Source organism: Vigna angularis, chromosome 4 (genome assembly GCF_016808095.1).
Source record: "Vigna angularis cultivar LongXiaoDou No.4 chromosome 4, ASM1680809v1, whole genome shotgun sequence".
NCBI lineage: Eukaryota > Viridiplantae > Streptophyta > Magnoliopsida > Fabales > Fabaceae > Vigna > Vigna angularis.
The window spans coordinates 2299159-2313647 of record NC_068973.1 but is presented as its reverse complement, the minus strand read 5'-3'; the positions used below and the strand labels follow the sequence as shown (position 1 = coordinate 2313647).

Here is a 14489-nt window from a genome sequence, read left to right as displayed (position 1 = left end):
TGCCAGTATATGACCGAACATGGGTAAAAGGGAAATATTATTATAGTTGAGCGAACGTTATTTTATCAAGGTTGATTTTACGATAGTACGAGCGTTTGATGTAAGACCGAACACTAATTTGGGCGAACGTTAGGTGTAGGACCGAGCGCTACTTATTACGAACGCTAGGTATAAGACCGAGCGCTACTTATTTTTCTTTTAAAGTACGAGGGTATAAATATATTATTATTTTATTTCATACATACGGATACCTCTAGGCTGAGCCGATCGTTTAAACCTAGTATTTTATAGGAGGACGCTCGTTCTCGACCAGAGTTCTTTCCAAATGAAAGAATTCCATTTTTAACAGTTTACTAGAAAACCGAACGGTAAATGATCGTTCGATAACGAACTTACATTATCATAGTGGGAATTCCATATTTTAGATTTTCGTCTATTTATAACTCAAGATTCAACATATCAATTCATACTTTATAAATTCATATCAAATATCAATTTACATACTTTATAATTCACATTATTCCTTCATACTTCAAAGTGATAAATCATATTCACATACATAAAATATCAAACGTTATCATACAGGTCAACCAACATACACCATATTCGTTAAATCATACAGCGATCGTTCACACAAACAAAAATATGAATTAAATCAAATAAGCTTCCCTTACCTGGATTCGTGGGCAAATTGTCCTAAACGCAAGGTTTTGTGGCTCGTCCAACTAACGTTTTCTACCCTCAACGACCACTTAATTCTTTCAAACTATAACAAATTTACAGAACCAAGATTTGATTAGAACAAAGTGAATGCATGCAATCAGGCTTGGTTTGCATGTTCATACAAACAACAAATAGGGACGAGCGACTTACCCCCCACAGACTCTGAAGTTGTTCGGTTCAGAATGAAGCTCACAACGCCGGGACTTCTTCTATGGTTTCTGAAATGGGATCGGAGAAAGGAGGGATGAGTTACAATAGAGAGAAGATGAAAGCTTTCTAGAGAGAAGGATGAGAAAAATGAAAAGTCAGGTTTCAGGAGGAAGAATGGTGCATGCAGAGAGTGGGAAGAAGTGTTTCAGAAAAATCATTTTTTCTTTCCCAGGCAAAACGAACGCGCACATTCTTGACACCTGGCGTCAATGTGCAAAGTTTGGGAGTGCGTTTTAAATGGTCTTAGCAGGGTTTTGGTGCATTAATTTTGATTTGACAGGTGGGTTATGGTGTTTATTTTCCAAGGTCTTACAATTCTCATTACTTATCTTTTCTCTCTTCATCAAAGTTTTAAGAACAATTCTTTTAATAACAAGATGTGTGTTTTTTTTTAACAAATTCACTCCCTTATTATTTTATCCGTATTTTCTTTCATAAGATAGAAGCTTTTAAGGATTACTTTTTAGCTAAATTATTGTGAAATTTTTTCCCAATTGTGACATTAGAGTAGTAGTGGCAGTTCTACATGCAATGCACGATGTGCGACGGATTGAAACGTAATGTATGTTGTGTAGGTTCAATATATACACATATGATCTCTACACTCGTAAGATATTATCCGTTTTGGGCTAAGCTCTCACGGATTTGCTTTTGGTACCATTCAAAAAGGCCTTTTACCAAGAAAAGTATTTTATGTGTATATAAATTCATGTCTATTTCATATTTTATCCAATGTGATACTTTGTTTGTATCCAACACGGTAGTAACATTAACAAAGTTTCCAAACTTGGAAACAGCAAAAAGTTACAGAAGCAGAGGGAGAAGAATAAGGAAAAATCCAAAATTCTGTAAGGGAATGTAGCAAAATCGGTGACTTTCCAAATGATTATAAATATATTATTATTATTATTGCTATTATAATTATAATTATAAAATTAAATTAAATGATTTTTTTAGTTATCTTCATAGTCATCTCTTTCAATTAATATAATTATAAAATTATACAATTGTTTTGACTAACAATATTTTTTAATTAATATAAATATTTTTGGAGTCTTTTTTCATCTATGTTGGTCTTCATTTATATCACACTCATCTCAATTATATCTTTTTTTCCCTACCTTTTCGTTTATATTTTATTTTATTAAAGATAGAAGTCTTGTACAATATTTTTCTAATATCATATGAATGACGTTAATGCAATTTTATTTTTAAATTTATTCAATTTAATATTAACTTAATTAACACGAATTTTTTTTAATTAAAAGTTAATTTAAAAATTAGCGGTGAATTATAATCGGCTTAATCAATATTATTTAGATAGTTTTCAAAAGTTAACGCTATAGCATCTTGAATTTCATAGTCTCAGTACATTCGACTCAAATGTAACGCTATGGAATTTAGTATATATGTTACTTGTTAACATCGATTTGACACTAAATATTTATTATTATTATTATTATTATTATTATTATTATTATTATTATTATTATTATTATTTTTTGTCCTACGTTTACACAATAGTATTTTTTAATATGTAATTGCGCTTAGAACGGCTTGTCTTGTCTCTTTTCGACAGCAATGGACAAAGGATAAAAAAGGAATGCACTCAGTTTCGTGAAAATTTCCAGTTTCTTACTATAAAAACTGTTTCTCAGTTCTGCTTATTCCACTGCACTTCTTCTTGTGATAAGTGTAAGCTTGCTGTGCTCCCTACTATTCTCTCTTTCTCATTTTCTTTCTTCTTTCATCTTCTCTTTTTTAATTTGCATGCTTGATTCAATTGTATCGTACTATATATAGAAATTTATTCGCTTCATTAGGGTTCTTCTATTAATCATCTCTTCCCATTATCTCTACTCTTTGCTTGTTGTCATCAATTATATGTATGACGGAAAAAGTTTAAAGATCTCTCTCCTGCAAACGCATGCTCATAGCATTACCTAGGAAACTTATACAGATTTCATTCAACAACATAGGGTAAACAAATCTTATTTATGTTTTATTTTTTGTCAATACATTCTTCTCTTAGTTTCTCTACAAACACTTTCATTCTGTTTCTTGTTTTTGTAGTATTCAACACAGTTTCCTTATGTTCCTCTCTATCTGTATTCTGAAAGATTTTGTTGCTGACAATATCATTTGTTTATCTTTGTGGCTGGCATGTGAAGCAGAAAAAGGTTGTGTGAAAATCTTGGAAAAATCAGGTATCAAACAACTACAAATGAAAATTTTAGATGCGCATATGATTAATAACACATGATAAAAAAACACAAAAACAAGAACATATATTTCTTTTTCATGAAATTAAGAATGCTATCTGTCACGTAGCTGCTTTGATGAGATGGGGAACAAACGCGTTTTCTAATCCACTTTTGAAAAAAGTGTCTATTCATAGTTTACTTTTATATATATGGCATTTTAACGACCAAAATTAGTACGTGGAATCTTGTGTCGTCCACGTAGTTACCTCATTGTTTGTTTTGTCATGGAGTGTTGCATGGGTAAGACCAAAAGGGCATGATAAGAAATACGTGTAAAAAAAGGGAGAAATTATAATTAGGTAATCTAAGATCACTTGTAACATTTCTTTTTAGTTTTTAAATCTAACTTTTACTTGTTTTCATGTTTTATTTATTTTTTAAATATAATATTAAAAAAAATACTTTTTATAAGTGAGTTTTAGTGATGTTTCTCGTAAAATTGTTTATGAAGAAGGTGACTAACCTTTTTAAATTTATTTACTTTTTACTATAGTTAAGATATCGTATTCTTTAATGTGAATAATTAACAACTATTAATATATAAATAAAAGAATGAAATATTTAGAATGTCTCAACCTATAATACCAATCTATATATAATCTTTCATCATAAAATAGATAATACTCATCTGTCGTATTTTCAGAAAAATAAACTCTTTCTGTTGTAAATTTAGTTATACATATGGATGGGTGTCATATAATGCTAGTAAATTGGCAAAGCAATATAAATATTAGAAAGTGAGTTTATGCCTTATTTCTAGTCGATGTGGGACTTCCAACAATAAATAAGGTAATAAATTAATTCTGAATACTATAAGTTCACATATAAAAATAGTAATTCTTCCTTAGTGATCATTAAAAAAAACAGAAGTTTCTCTTTCAATAAAAAAAATAAAAGAAAGAAAGGAAAGACAAACAGCAAAAAGTAGTGTGAAGAACAAGAAATTAAGGGAAAAGTCAACAACACTGGACTGCGCCTTGAAAAATTGTCTGCGTCATCAATTGCACAACAATATCAGTGTTTTCATGATATCTCAAACTTTCATAATTGGAGTTGATTCTGTGATGATTTAATTTAGATTTTTTAATACTTTATCATTTGTTAGTGTTTATTACAGGGTGGTTCTTTTACTTTACTTTTTAAGAAAAAAAAATCTGAAATATTAGAATTGAGAAAATTTAACGATAAATTTGTTTTTATTAATCAGCAGCTAAGTTTAGAAATAAAAAAAGTTATTTATTATATTAACTAGATATTAGTTTATAAATTATAAATTATTAATATTTAAAATGATTTTTATAATTAATAAAAAGTTATAATTAATTTCTGAATTGGAGTCTAATCTCTAAATATTAATTATCAAAATTTTAGTTACATATTATTATTGATTTTAAGTTAGTCACTAAATTAAAAGTTATATTTAATTTAGAATCAATAATAATAAATAATTGATGTTAAAGACGATTAAACTATAATTAACAAATCAATTATAATTTTTTTTATTAATAATAAAAATTATTTTAGATACTGATAATTTTTAATTCATAAATTTGTGTTTAAATTAATTAATATAAAGATTAATTATTTTTATTTTTAAATTTAATTGTTATTTAACGATTTTTCTTAATGTATGTTTTATCTTTGATGAAATATTATGTTTTTTAAATTGTCAGTTTCCACAACATAAATATTTTTAAAATACTATTATGTTCATTAGATAATAAAAAAAAGATTTACATGATGGAATCTGAGGACCAAATTCATTTCCTCACAAAAATAATATATGATTACGCAATAAACATCTAACTTGATTTTGTTTTTCTGAAAGTAAGACAAAAACGACTATTGATTTTTTTTTTCCGAAAAGAAAAAACTTATCCAAACTAATTAGGTCAGTTTTAAGGTTTACAGCAACCTCTAGTTTATCGTTTTGTAATTCTGTGTTTTGGTTTAAATTCGTCAGAAACTAGGATCTGTCCAAAATTAATTAGTTTCTTTATCAACTTTCTTCAATCTAAACTCTAAAATTTTACCTATTTTTATTTTTCTTATTTACTAAAAATCTTTACAAGTTAATAAAAAAAATGTTTCATATATATATATATATATATATATATATATATATATAACATAGTACATTAATTAATATTTAATATACATTTAGAAAGTGAGTAAAAATGATAAGTTTATAAGTTATATGATGTGATATGAAAAAATAAAAATAAAAAGAGAAAACAAATATATAATAAATATAGATAAAATGAAGATTTACATATATCATTTCGCTTAAAAATAATAAATTGCACATTCTTTGCATCCTAATATCACATTCTTCAACCTTTTTTAATTTTCATTATTTTTTTTATATATTTTAACTTAACAATTAACTTAATTCATATTTAAGTTTAATTATACACTCCCAATATTATGATGAAAAAACAATTTTCGGTTTTCCAATAGATAGAAAAAGTAATAGTTGAGGAATCTGACTTTTAAGCAAGTGTACTTTATTGATGAAGAAAGTAGGAAGAAAAAAAAAACCAAAATAAAGAACGAAATTTATAAATAAATATATAGTTTATTTTTAAATTTAATTACATACGTGTATTATAGTTTTTCGTTTTATTTAAATTATACTAAATTTTGTTTAAATTTAGAAATATTTATATAATGATGTACACATTGGTCCCTTTTAGTAAATTTTCCGCCTTAGATGATATTAACATTAGTTTCTTTTTAAAATAGCTTCAATTTTCATTGCCATTTATGTTATGTTCTTTTTTGAAGAAATTAAACTATTTATTCCTAAAGTTTAAATTACGGACTCATCCATTTAAAATAAATAAATCCCTTTTTACATTTTAACTAAGACACATAGGCAGCAGGTGAGTTATTTTCCATGTTAATTTATTGTTTACCATTGCTTAATTAGGTTATGGTTTCTTTTTTGTAATTAAATGTGCATGATTGATAAACCAAATAGAAGCATATAAAGTATGTATTAGAGCTTGAACATAAGATATTTAATTAAGAAACCATAATTCAACACTGCACTTAAAATTAATTAACGAAAGAGATAAATAAATCTATGGCGCAAGATCTTCTAGTATAAAGGTCTTCAACTATTTTTTTTTTTTTACAGTGAAACGGCTATGGCAGTTGGAATTACAACAAATCCAGAAGAACTACAGATAGTGATTCATAGATTTGCTTCAGTTCAATGCAGAAGTCCATCATCTGATCTATTACAGAATACAAGTACTTCCTAATCTCTCTCACTCTCTTAAAATAATAGTCAACAACATATACATATTTTTTTAATTGTTTTAGAAGTGACTTTTCTAAACATTTCTGGTGGTCTCTATTTTCCTCAATTCCACCCACATTTGCATGCCATTAAAATAAATTCATTCATATTAAAAAGACTGTTGTAATTAATCCAAATAGTAGAAAATAATTCAATATTTTTAAAGTACTCAATTTAATAATACATGACTATCATATGTAAGTGCAATCTACTAAATAAATAAATTCATACAATTAGAAAACATAAGATAAATAATAAAAGAGGAAAAATTGGCAAATTTTCAAAACTAGGATAGTTTATCCCTAATTTATAGAAAGAGTAATTGATTTTCTTTTTAAATATTTAAAGTAAGTCCTTATGAATTTTGAGGTCTCTTCCAGTGAGAAAGTGAAGTTGTCCAGACTCCATAATGACTTTTGCATAAATTCGTTGAATCAAAGTCATTAAGATTCATAATAATTTTTAATTTGAATTAAAATTGTCATAATTTATGATGATTTTAGTTGTTCGAAAAAGAATTCAATATAATTTAAGTCATAATGAATAATGACGATTTTAATATATCATAAATCAATCGTCTTACAATTTTAGTTCAAATTGAAAATCATAGTGAGTCTTGATGATTAAATTAACTCAGTTTTGAAAAATTGTCCAAAAGATTTCTTTAAGCTTTTTCGGTAAGTAGAACTTATAATAGACAATGCGTGCAAAGGTCATGAATTTATTGTCTACTTCATCAATATTTTTTCAAAAAGTTGATAACTATGAATTAAAAATAAAAAGGTCATGCATCTAACATAGTTTCCTGTAGGGGATTATGTGAACAAATGTGCTCCCATTTACAACCTTGCAATTAAAGGGGACTGGAAAGAAGCAAGAGCCATGTTAATGGAAGATAGCAGGTTGGCTACTGCTGCCATCTCACAAGGATGGGCCACACTGCTTCACGTAGCAGCAGAAGCAAATCACTTGCATTTCGTAGAGGAGCTGGTGAAACAACTCCACCCAAATGACTTGGAACTACAAGACTTCAAAGGCAACACAGCTTTCTGCTTTGCTGCAGCAGTTGGCAATGTCAAAATTGCCGAAGCAATGGCCCGAAGAAATAGCAGTTTGCCAACTATAAGAGGTGGAGAAGGACTCACCCCACTTCACATGGCTGCTTTACAGGGAAAATGTGAAATGGCATGGTATCTCTACCCTCATACAGTTCACAACTTCCATGCTCAAGATTGGGATTTGTTGTTCTTTCTTTGTATCAACACTTCCATTTATGGTACGCATGTGCATATATATTTCTCCCGCTCCTCCTCTTCCTTTCTTTAATTTCTTCAAAACCCTTGGAAATTTTGCAGATTTAGCTTTAAAGATGTTACAAGATAATCCGCTATTAGCACTCGCTCGGAATGAGAACAAGGAAACAGGGTTGCATGTTTTGGCACGAAAATCTTCTGCTTTTAGTTGTGAAGGTAGAAGGTATCCAAATCAGTTCATTAACTCACGTGAGTCTTTGTAATCACTGTTGTTCAAAACCTCATAAACATATCCATATACCTGTTATCCGTTTGTACTTTTAACAAGGATCTTTGCAGGAAAAAATGGTTAATTTTTTAGTATATTTCTTCATATTCTAGATATAGTTATTACTGGTTTATCATAATATAGTTAACCGACATGTGAAATTATTTGTGATAGGTAAGAATCCAAGTTTGGCTCACCAACTTGTAAGGTGTCTTTGGGATACTCTTGTTTCTCTTGATTGCACAGAGATACAATTGATACGAGTCATAAACGAGCCGTCTCAAGTGATATTCATTGCTGCTGAAGTGGGAAATTGTGAGATTATAGTTGAGTTGGCTAAATCTTACCCAGATCTCCCATGGGATGTTAATGACAAAAATCAAAGCATCTTTCACATTGCAGTTTTGTATCGTCATGCAGCCATATTTAATCTCATACATGAAATAAGATCGATCAGGAATTTTGTGGTAACATATGAGGATGCAGATCAAAACAATTTACTGCATTGTGCTGCAAAATTAGCACCACCAAACCAACTTAACTTGGTGTCTGGAGCAGCTTTTCAGATGATGCGTGAGTTACGGTGGTTCGAGGTATTCCAAAGCTCATGCATGTTGCTCAATCTTCTGTTTATTTCCTCTGCATCTATACATTTTCATCATTAAGTAAACATAAACCGTTTGTGAGCATAAAATTTAGTTCACAAATTGTCAAATTCATACTAAACAAACATCAAAAGTATACAAACAAATTTCGAACACTGAAATTTCATGTATAATAATTCATGGTCCAATCTGTTCTTGCCTCTCGACGTGTCTATCATACTGATTCATCATAGGCTATGACAAGCTTTCATATAGTAGAACATCACATAGGTTTGATATTACAGGAGGTGAAGAAGGTCATGCCACTTTGTTTCATAGAGAAGAGAAATTCCAATGGTAAAACTCCTCGAGAACTTTTCACAGAGGAGCATGCAGAGTTACTGACAAAAGCAGAATCTTGGATGAAGAGCGTGGCAAACTCTTGCATGATAGTTTCAACACTTATTGCTACAGTAGTGTTCACAGCAGCATTCAGCATTCCACGCGGTGATGATAAAAGTGGAAACCCCAACTGCAATGCTATCGTCTTCATAATATTTGCAATCTCAGATGCAACTTCACTGATCTCATCCTCAATCTCAATTCTTATTTTCTTGTCCATACTTACCATAGCTCGGTATGCAGAGGATGACTTCCTCATGTCACTGCCAATGAAGCTGATATGTGGATTGGTTACACTGTTTATCTCCATAGCAAGCATGATGGTGACATTTAGCAGTGCTTTCTTCATAACATATGCTCATGGCCTAAAATGGGTGCCGATCTTCATTTCTGTACTTGCACTTGCACCAATCACCTTATTCACATTTCTTCATTTTCCCTTATGGTCAGACATTGTTTACTCAGCCTATTTCTCTAGGTCTATATTTCGCCCAAATAAGCACGTTCTGTACTAGGAAATCTTAGGCCCTTAATCATGATTTTTGTACTGTATTTTAAGTACTTATTATCCCTTGCAATGTTATCCTCGCAAATTTCACTTTCGATTGCGTGTTTCTAGCAATTGTTAACTAAAAAATTATCATATTTTTTTATTTCACAATCCTTTTCCCTCATAACAAAATGTTATTTATTACATATATAATTTTGAAAATTCTTCAGTTATAGTTTGAATTGCTTTAAGAAAGGCGACAATAACATTGAATTATGATTTTCGTTTCTAAAATTTAGACTAAATTTGGCTTATATCCTTAAAATTAAAAATAAAACTCAAATTTGGAATAACAATAATACTATTTTAATAGTTTAAATTGATTATTTAAGAAAAAACAATTTAAAAAATAATATTTAAATTTTAAAAATGGATAATCAGAAGCTAAATACATTTTAAAATTTTTGAAAACTAATAATTTTTTTTAAAAATTTCGAGAAACAAAATTGAATTTATACCATAGGAAAAACAAAACTATATAGAAAGTGCTGAATTTAGGAAAAGGGTAATTCTAGAAGTCAATATTCTACTCTTGTAGCATGACGACGTCGTATCATACTGTTGAAGATATTCGTAATTCAGCTGTGCTCGTAGAGTGAAATATTTCACCATTTCTTTCCTTCTCTTTCTTCCAATTTTCCCCTTTTCCTGTACAAACAGAGATTGTTGTTTCTGAAGATTGAAGAACCTCGATCATTCGTTTTGACAATTGACCATTCCAACAGGACCTAGATTTTCTTCGTTTTCATCTCAGTAGAAACTAAACAGGTCAATTAACCTCTTATTTCCCATTTGTTTCTTTCTGTGTATCGCAGAATATGAATGCTTCTTGTTTCAAAGTTTTTATGATTTGAGTTTTAGGTTTTCGCTGCTTCCCTTTCATTCTTCAATCTTCGTTATTACAGTTTACCAGTAAAATTAAAATTAAACTTGCAAAATGGATACTTGTGAGTGTACAAAACACTTCTCTGTGATTTTTTGGTTCACGGTATGCGAAATGATGGTGCTTCTGATATAAGTGCTTCTGCCATAGTATTTGGGAAAAGCTAATATTTATGATGGTGAAAGAAGGAGCAAAAACCTTCATCTCTGTTTTGTTTGTATAAATGTTGGATGCATTTATCGCATGTGTTAGATTGCGTATATAATAATACGTACATCTCTTGTGTAATAATGCAGGTGATCTTAGCGAATATGGAATGTGTGGTTCAGGGAATCATAGAGACACAGGTGAGTTTATGTTTTATTTGAATTATTCATTGGAACTGGCTTTTTCTTTGAAGAATGGGGAGGTATTGTGGAATTAAATTTATCTGGGTTAGCCATGGTCTCTTGATGTGGGTTATCATATTTCATTTAGAATGCTGATCTTCATTGTCGGCGTGTTACTTGCATTTAGTGTTTAAATTCTCCTATAGAAGTAAGGAAAAGGGTTGAGTGGCCACCTTAATGGTGCCATCCTCAAGTAAAAAATAAAAAGTTAAGAAACAAATTTAGCTTGTTTCTGGGAATGTGAAATTTGTGAAATTCATTGGGTAAAATTCTGCAAATTCATTGTGTACACTTCTGGATGACTTAAAATATGAGTTAAAGGTTTAACTGCAAAGTTCCACTTGTATCTTTACTGTTACCCACTTTTTCTTTTTTTTTTAATATTCACTGAAGCTTAGTTTTGCACATATGTAGTTATGCATTTCTATCATGTTTTGTTTTGATAAAGGGTTAATCAATTAAAAAATGAAACTTCTTTTAAGTTGACATATGAGAATTTAAAGTATATAACCAATTGTTCGATTTTCTGAATATGTCAAAGTAATATGCAAATAGAATCAAATTTCAATTACTCATAAAAAGATTATATTTACATTTGCTTGCCATTGGCCAAAGTGTTTGATTATTTCATATCAGTATTCAAATGCAACTCTAATAATTGAATGTAATAAGCTTATTATTCAAGAATAAAGGCTTAACGTACATAAATAGACCATAGTTCTCACAAAGTTTTCAAAGATTAGAATTCCAAACTGATCTTTTTCACTTCTACTAAAATATTCAAAACAATTCTGATATCTGTTTAAAATTATATGTTGACACCTGGTATTCTCATTGTCTTTCTCTTTGTTACACAAATCTATTTTTTCCTGTGAATGATATATTTTTTTGTTTGTTACTCGTTTGGGCTTTCTCTGAAATAACTTGATCCACTTGGTGTGAATCTTGAGTATGTATGATGGTATATTATCCTACTTTTTTTAACTATTTATTAGAATCTACGCATGAAAGACAAATTGTCCCATGGAAAGCATTCTAATTGTATGTGTTTTTGTTCATCTTAATTGGTAGAAATAATCACTCGTTTTTGTCAGTTTCCTCAGACAACTTGGGAAAAACAAGTGACTGTTTGTCAAACATGCACACACTTTTGCACTTATGGAAGGCAGTAGAATCACATTATTTCTTGAACAGAAATAATGGGACATTCTTTTTTCTCTATATCCGTAATTGTTCTCTTAGATAATCAAGATATGTTCTGTTAGTAATAGATTTTTTCAGAAGGAAACATTCATGTGGAAAGGCTGTGTATGACAACCTTGACTTTTAATATTTTATTATCCTTCACAGCATGTTGAGGCTTTAGAGATTCTTCTTCAAGGACTATGTGGTGTTCAGAGAGAACGATTGAGGATACATGAAATATGTCTCAAGAGTGGTCCACATCTGGGTTAGTGTTTTTTTTCAATAATATGATATTTTTTGGCCAACAAATTTTTTTTTTTATGATTGTTATGAAAGTGTTTTTATTCCTAAGAGGGGAAGAATATCCTGGGAAAACTAGCACAGAATAACTTGCATTAGAAGACAGGGAAATGTATGTCCTTACAAGAAAGGCTTCAGTTGCTATTTGTCTAAGAAGCAAGCCCCTGAGAAGCTAAAAGTGCATATGAGATGAACGGTATTGAGAAGAAGGAGAATAAGGAAATCCCCTGAGAAGAGTGCATATGAGATGAACCCTACTGATAATAGAGAGACAATTGTATTCGTAACAGCAACATAATAGCATCATCCTTCACCCAACTCCACCAAAACGGAAAAAAGACACTTCTTATCCAGAACCTCACCCAATTTACTCCCTCCTAAGCCTTCTCCAAATGATTTTGAAAATTTATTTCAAATTATGAAGAAATACCCTGAATTGTTTGAAAGCCTGCAATGAGTAATCCGGCATACCAGATATGATTAGCTGTTGGCCATTATAAAATTGAAGGAATTTGTAATTTTGTTTAGTGTTGTCTGTACAACCACGTAAAGTGTAATCTCTATTAAATGTTTGTTTCAGTATACGCACTGACAATTTCATTTAAAAAGCTTTTGTTTTACTCTGTATTTTATCTTCATGAATAGAGATGAAATATTTTCAAATTCTTTTATGATTCCCTCATCATTTTTGTGTACTTTTGAATTATTTTGTGCATGTATCCTCAACATTTTATGTTTTCCTATTAATCATGATTTAATGAGCTTTGTTTCTAGGCAGTGTACCTTCAGAGCTTCGGCTCCTATGTGACCTAGAGCAAGCTGAACCTTCGTGGTAAACCATTCATCTTTACTTTCAAAACTTTGTTGGATTTTTTTTTTCATAATCAAATACCCATTAAATATGTGATTGATTGATGGCTTGTTCAGGACGGTTAGACATATAGGTGGTGCAATGAGGGGTGCAGGTGCAGAGCAAATTTCTGTTCTGGTTAGGTCAATGGTGGAAAGCAAAACAAGCAAAAATGTTCTTCGTTTGTTTTATACACTGGGGTACAAATTAGATCATGAGCTGCTGAGGGTGGGATTTTCCTTCAATTTCTACAGGGGCGCACAAATCACTGTAACAGTTTCGTCAATCAATAAAATGCTGAAGTTACATGCAACTGACGAGGCGGTGCCAGTAACACCTGGTATACAAATGGTCGAAGTAACAGCACCTGCAGCTGCTGAAACCTACACTGAAGTTGCTGCTGCTGTGTCATCCTTTTGTGAATACCTTGCACCGTAAGAATCTCTATACTAAATTGCACATTTTTCTATACCAATTGCAAATCTTTTACACTCCAAGAGGCTGGAGCTGCTAGTAACTAGCATATTTACTGCTTTGTTAATTTAAATAACTTTTCATGCTGGGTTGATATCTCTCGGTCATGATTTTCTAAGGTCTTAACATCATATTAGAATTAGTTAACGATTATCAATTCAAGTGGTTTTGCAACCTTGAGTGTCTGCAGAAAAATACCATACATTTCTTATCTTCCTTCACATAGATCATTGATATTTGTAACTTTTTGGTGTGAATTTCGCAGGCTTCTCCACCTGTCCAAACCAGGCATTTCAACCGGTGTTGTACCTACTGCTGCTGCAGCTGCTGCATCTCTAATGTCGGATGGTGGGGGCACAACATTGTAATAATACTGTACAACCTTTATAAACACACTTTATGTACATCACTTTACTTAATTTTTTCAAAGAGACGTCCGTAAAGTTTTCACTTCACAAGAACATAAAACAACTGTTAAAATCAATTAGTTTACTGTTCGTGAAATATGGCCATGTTTCTCTACTTATTTTCGAAATTTCTTTCCTGAACTTTGGTATCTTTAATTCAAAATGAATAAAAGGCTACAAAAACAAATAAAAAATAACAAGGATTGATATAGGAACCAAGACCGGAGAAAGAAAAGTTTATAGGTATAAAACATCAAAAAATAAATAAATTATAAGAATAAAATAAAAAATGTAACTATTTGATCTAATTTAGGTCTAAACGGTATCAAACCATTGGCAGGTTCTTTCTGCATCTATCGGTTGTGGAAACATTTTTCCAAAATAGGAGCGCTGAATTAATTTAGCGCATACAGATTTTTTTTTTTTACACAAGTGAGTGG

General features: G+C 30.3%; 2 protein-coding genes across 4 annotated transcripts; both read left to right on the top strand.

The window, feature by feature from the left end:
- The first annotated feature begins 6350 nt into the window (after positions 1-6350).
- Positions 6351-9594, top strand: LOC108330128 (uncharacterized). The gene is made up of 5 exons (XM_017564639.2): positions 6351-6455; positions 7316-7780; positions 7860-8006; positions 8200-8618; positions 8915-9594. The coding sequence occupies exons 2-5, from the start codon at positions 7387-7389 to the stop codon at positions 9524-9526; spliced, it is 1572 nt and encodes a 523-aa protein (XP_017420128.2). The 5' UTR covers positions 6351-6455; positions 7316-7386; the 3' UTR covers positions 9527-9594.
- Positions 9595-10149: 555 nt separating this feature from the next.
- On the top strand, positions 10150-14126 carry LOC108330891 (mediator of RNA polymerase II transcription subunit 18-like). Of its 3 annotated transcripts, XM_017565482.2 has the most exons (6): positions 10150-10329; positions 10741-10791; positions 12184-12283; positions 13093-13150; positions 13246-13602; positions 13908-14126. In XM_017565482.2, the coding sequence occupies exons 2-6, from the start codon at positions 10756-10758 to the stop codon at positions 14008-14010; spliced, it is 654 nt and encodes a 217-aa protein (XP_017420971.1). In that variant the 5' UTR covers positions 10150-10329; positions 10741-10755; the 3' UTR covers positions 14011-14126. The 3 variants fall into 3 exon arrangements, with proteins under 3 accessions (XP_017420971.1, XP_052732675.1, XP_052732676.1); XM_052876715.1 differs by lacking the exon at positions 10150-10329 and having other exon boundaries at positions 10660-10791; XM_052876716.1 differs by lacking the exon at positions 10150-10329 and having other exon boundaries at positions 10771-10791; positions 13097-13150.
- The last annotated feature ends 363 nt before the right edge of the window (positions 14127-14489 follow it).

Bases quoted from the DNA above. Each gene is read 5' to 3' on its own strand.
- LOC108330128 (XM_017564639.2), top strand. From the start codon at position 7,387: ATGTTAATGGAAGATAGCAGGTTGGCTACTGCTGCCATCTCACAAGGA. The intron at 8,007-8,199 runs GTGAGTCTTTGT...TATTTGTGATAG, and splicing joins AAATCAGTTCATTAACTCAC to GTAAGAATCCAAGTTTGGCT. The intron at 8,619-8,914 runs GTATTCCAAAGC...TTGATATTACAG, and splicing joins GTGAGTTACGGTGGTTCGAG to GAGGTGAAGAAGGTCATGCC.
- LOC108330891 (XM_052876715.1), top strand. From the start codon at position 10,675: ATGCATTTATCGCATGTGTTAGATTGCGTATATAATAATACGTACATC. The intron at 12,284-13,092 runs GTTAGTGTTTTT...CTTTGTTTCTAG, and splicing joins CAAGAGTGGTCCACATCTGG to GCAGTGTACCTTCAGAGCTT. The intron at 13,151-13,245 runs GTAAACCATTCA...TGGCTTGTTCAG, and splicing joins GAGCAAGCTGAACCTTCGTG to GACGGTTAGACATATAGGTG.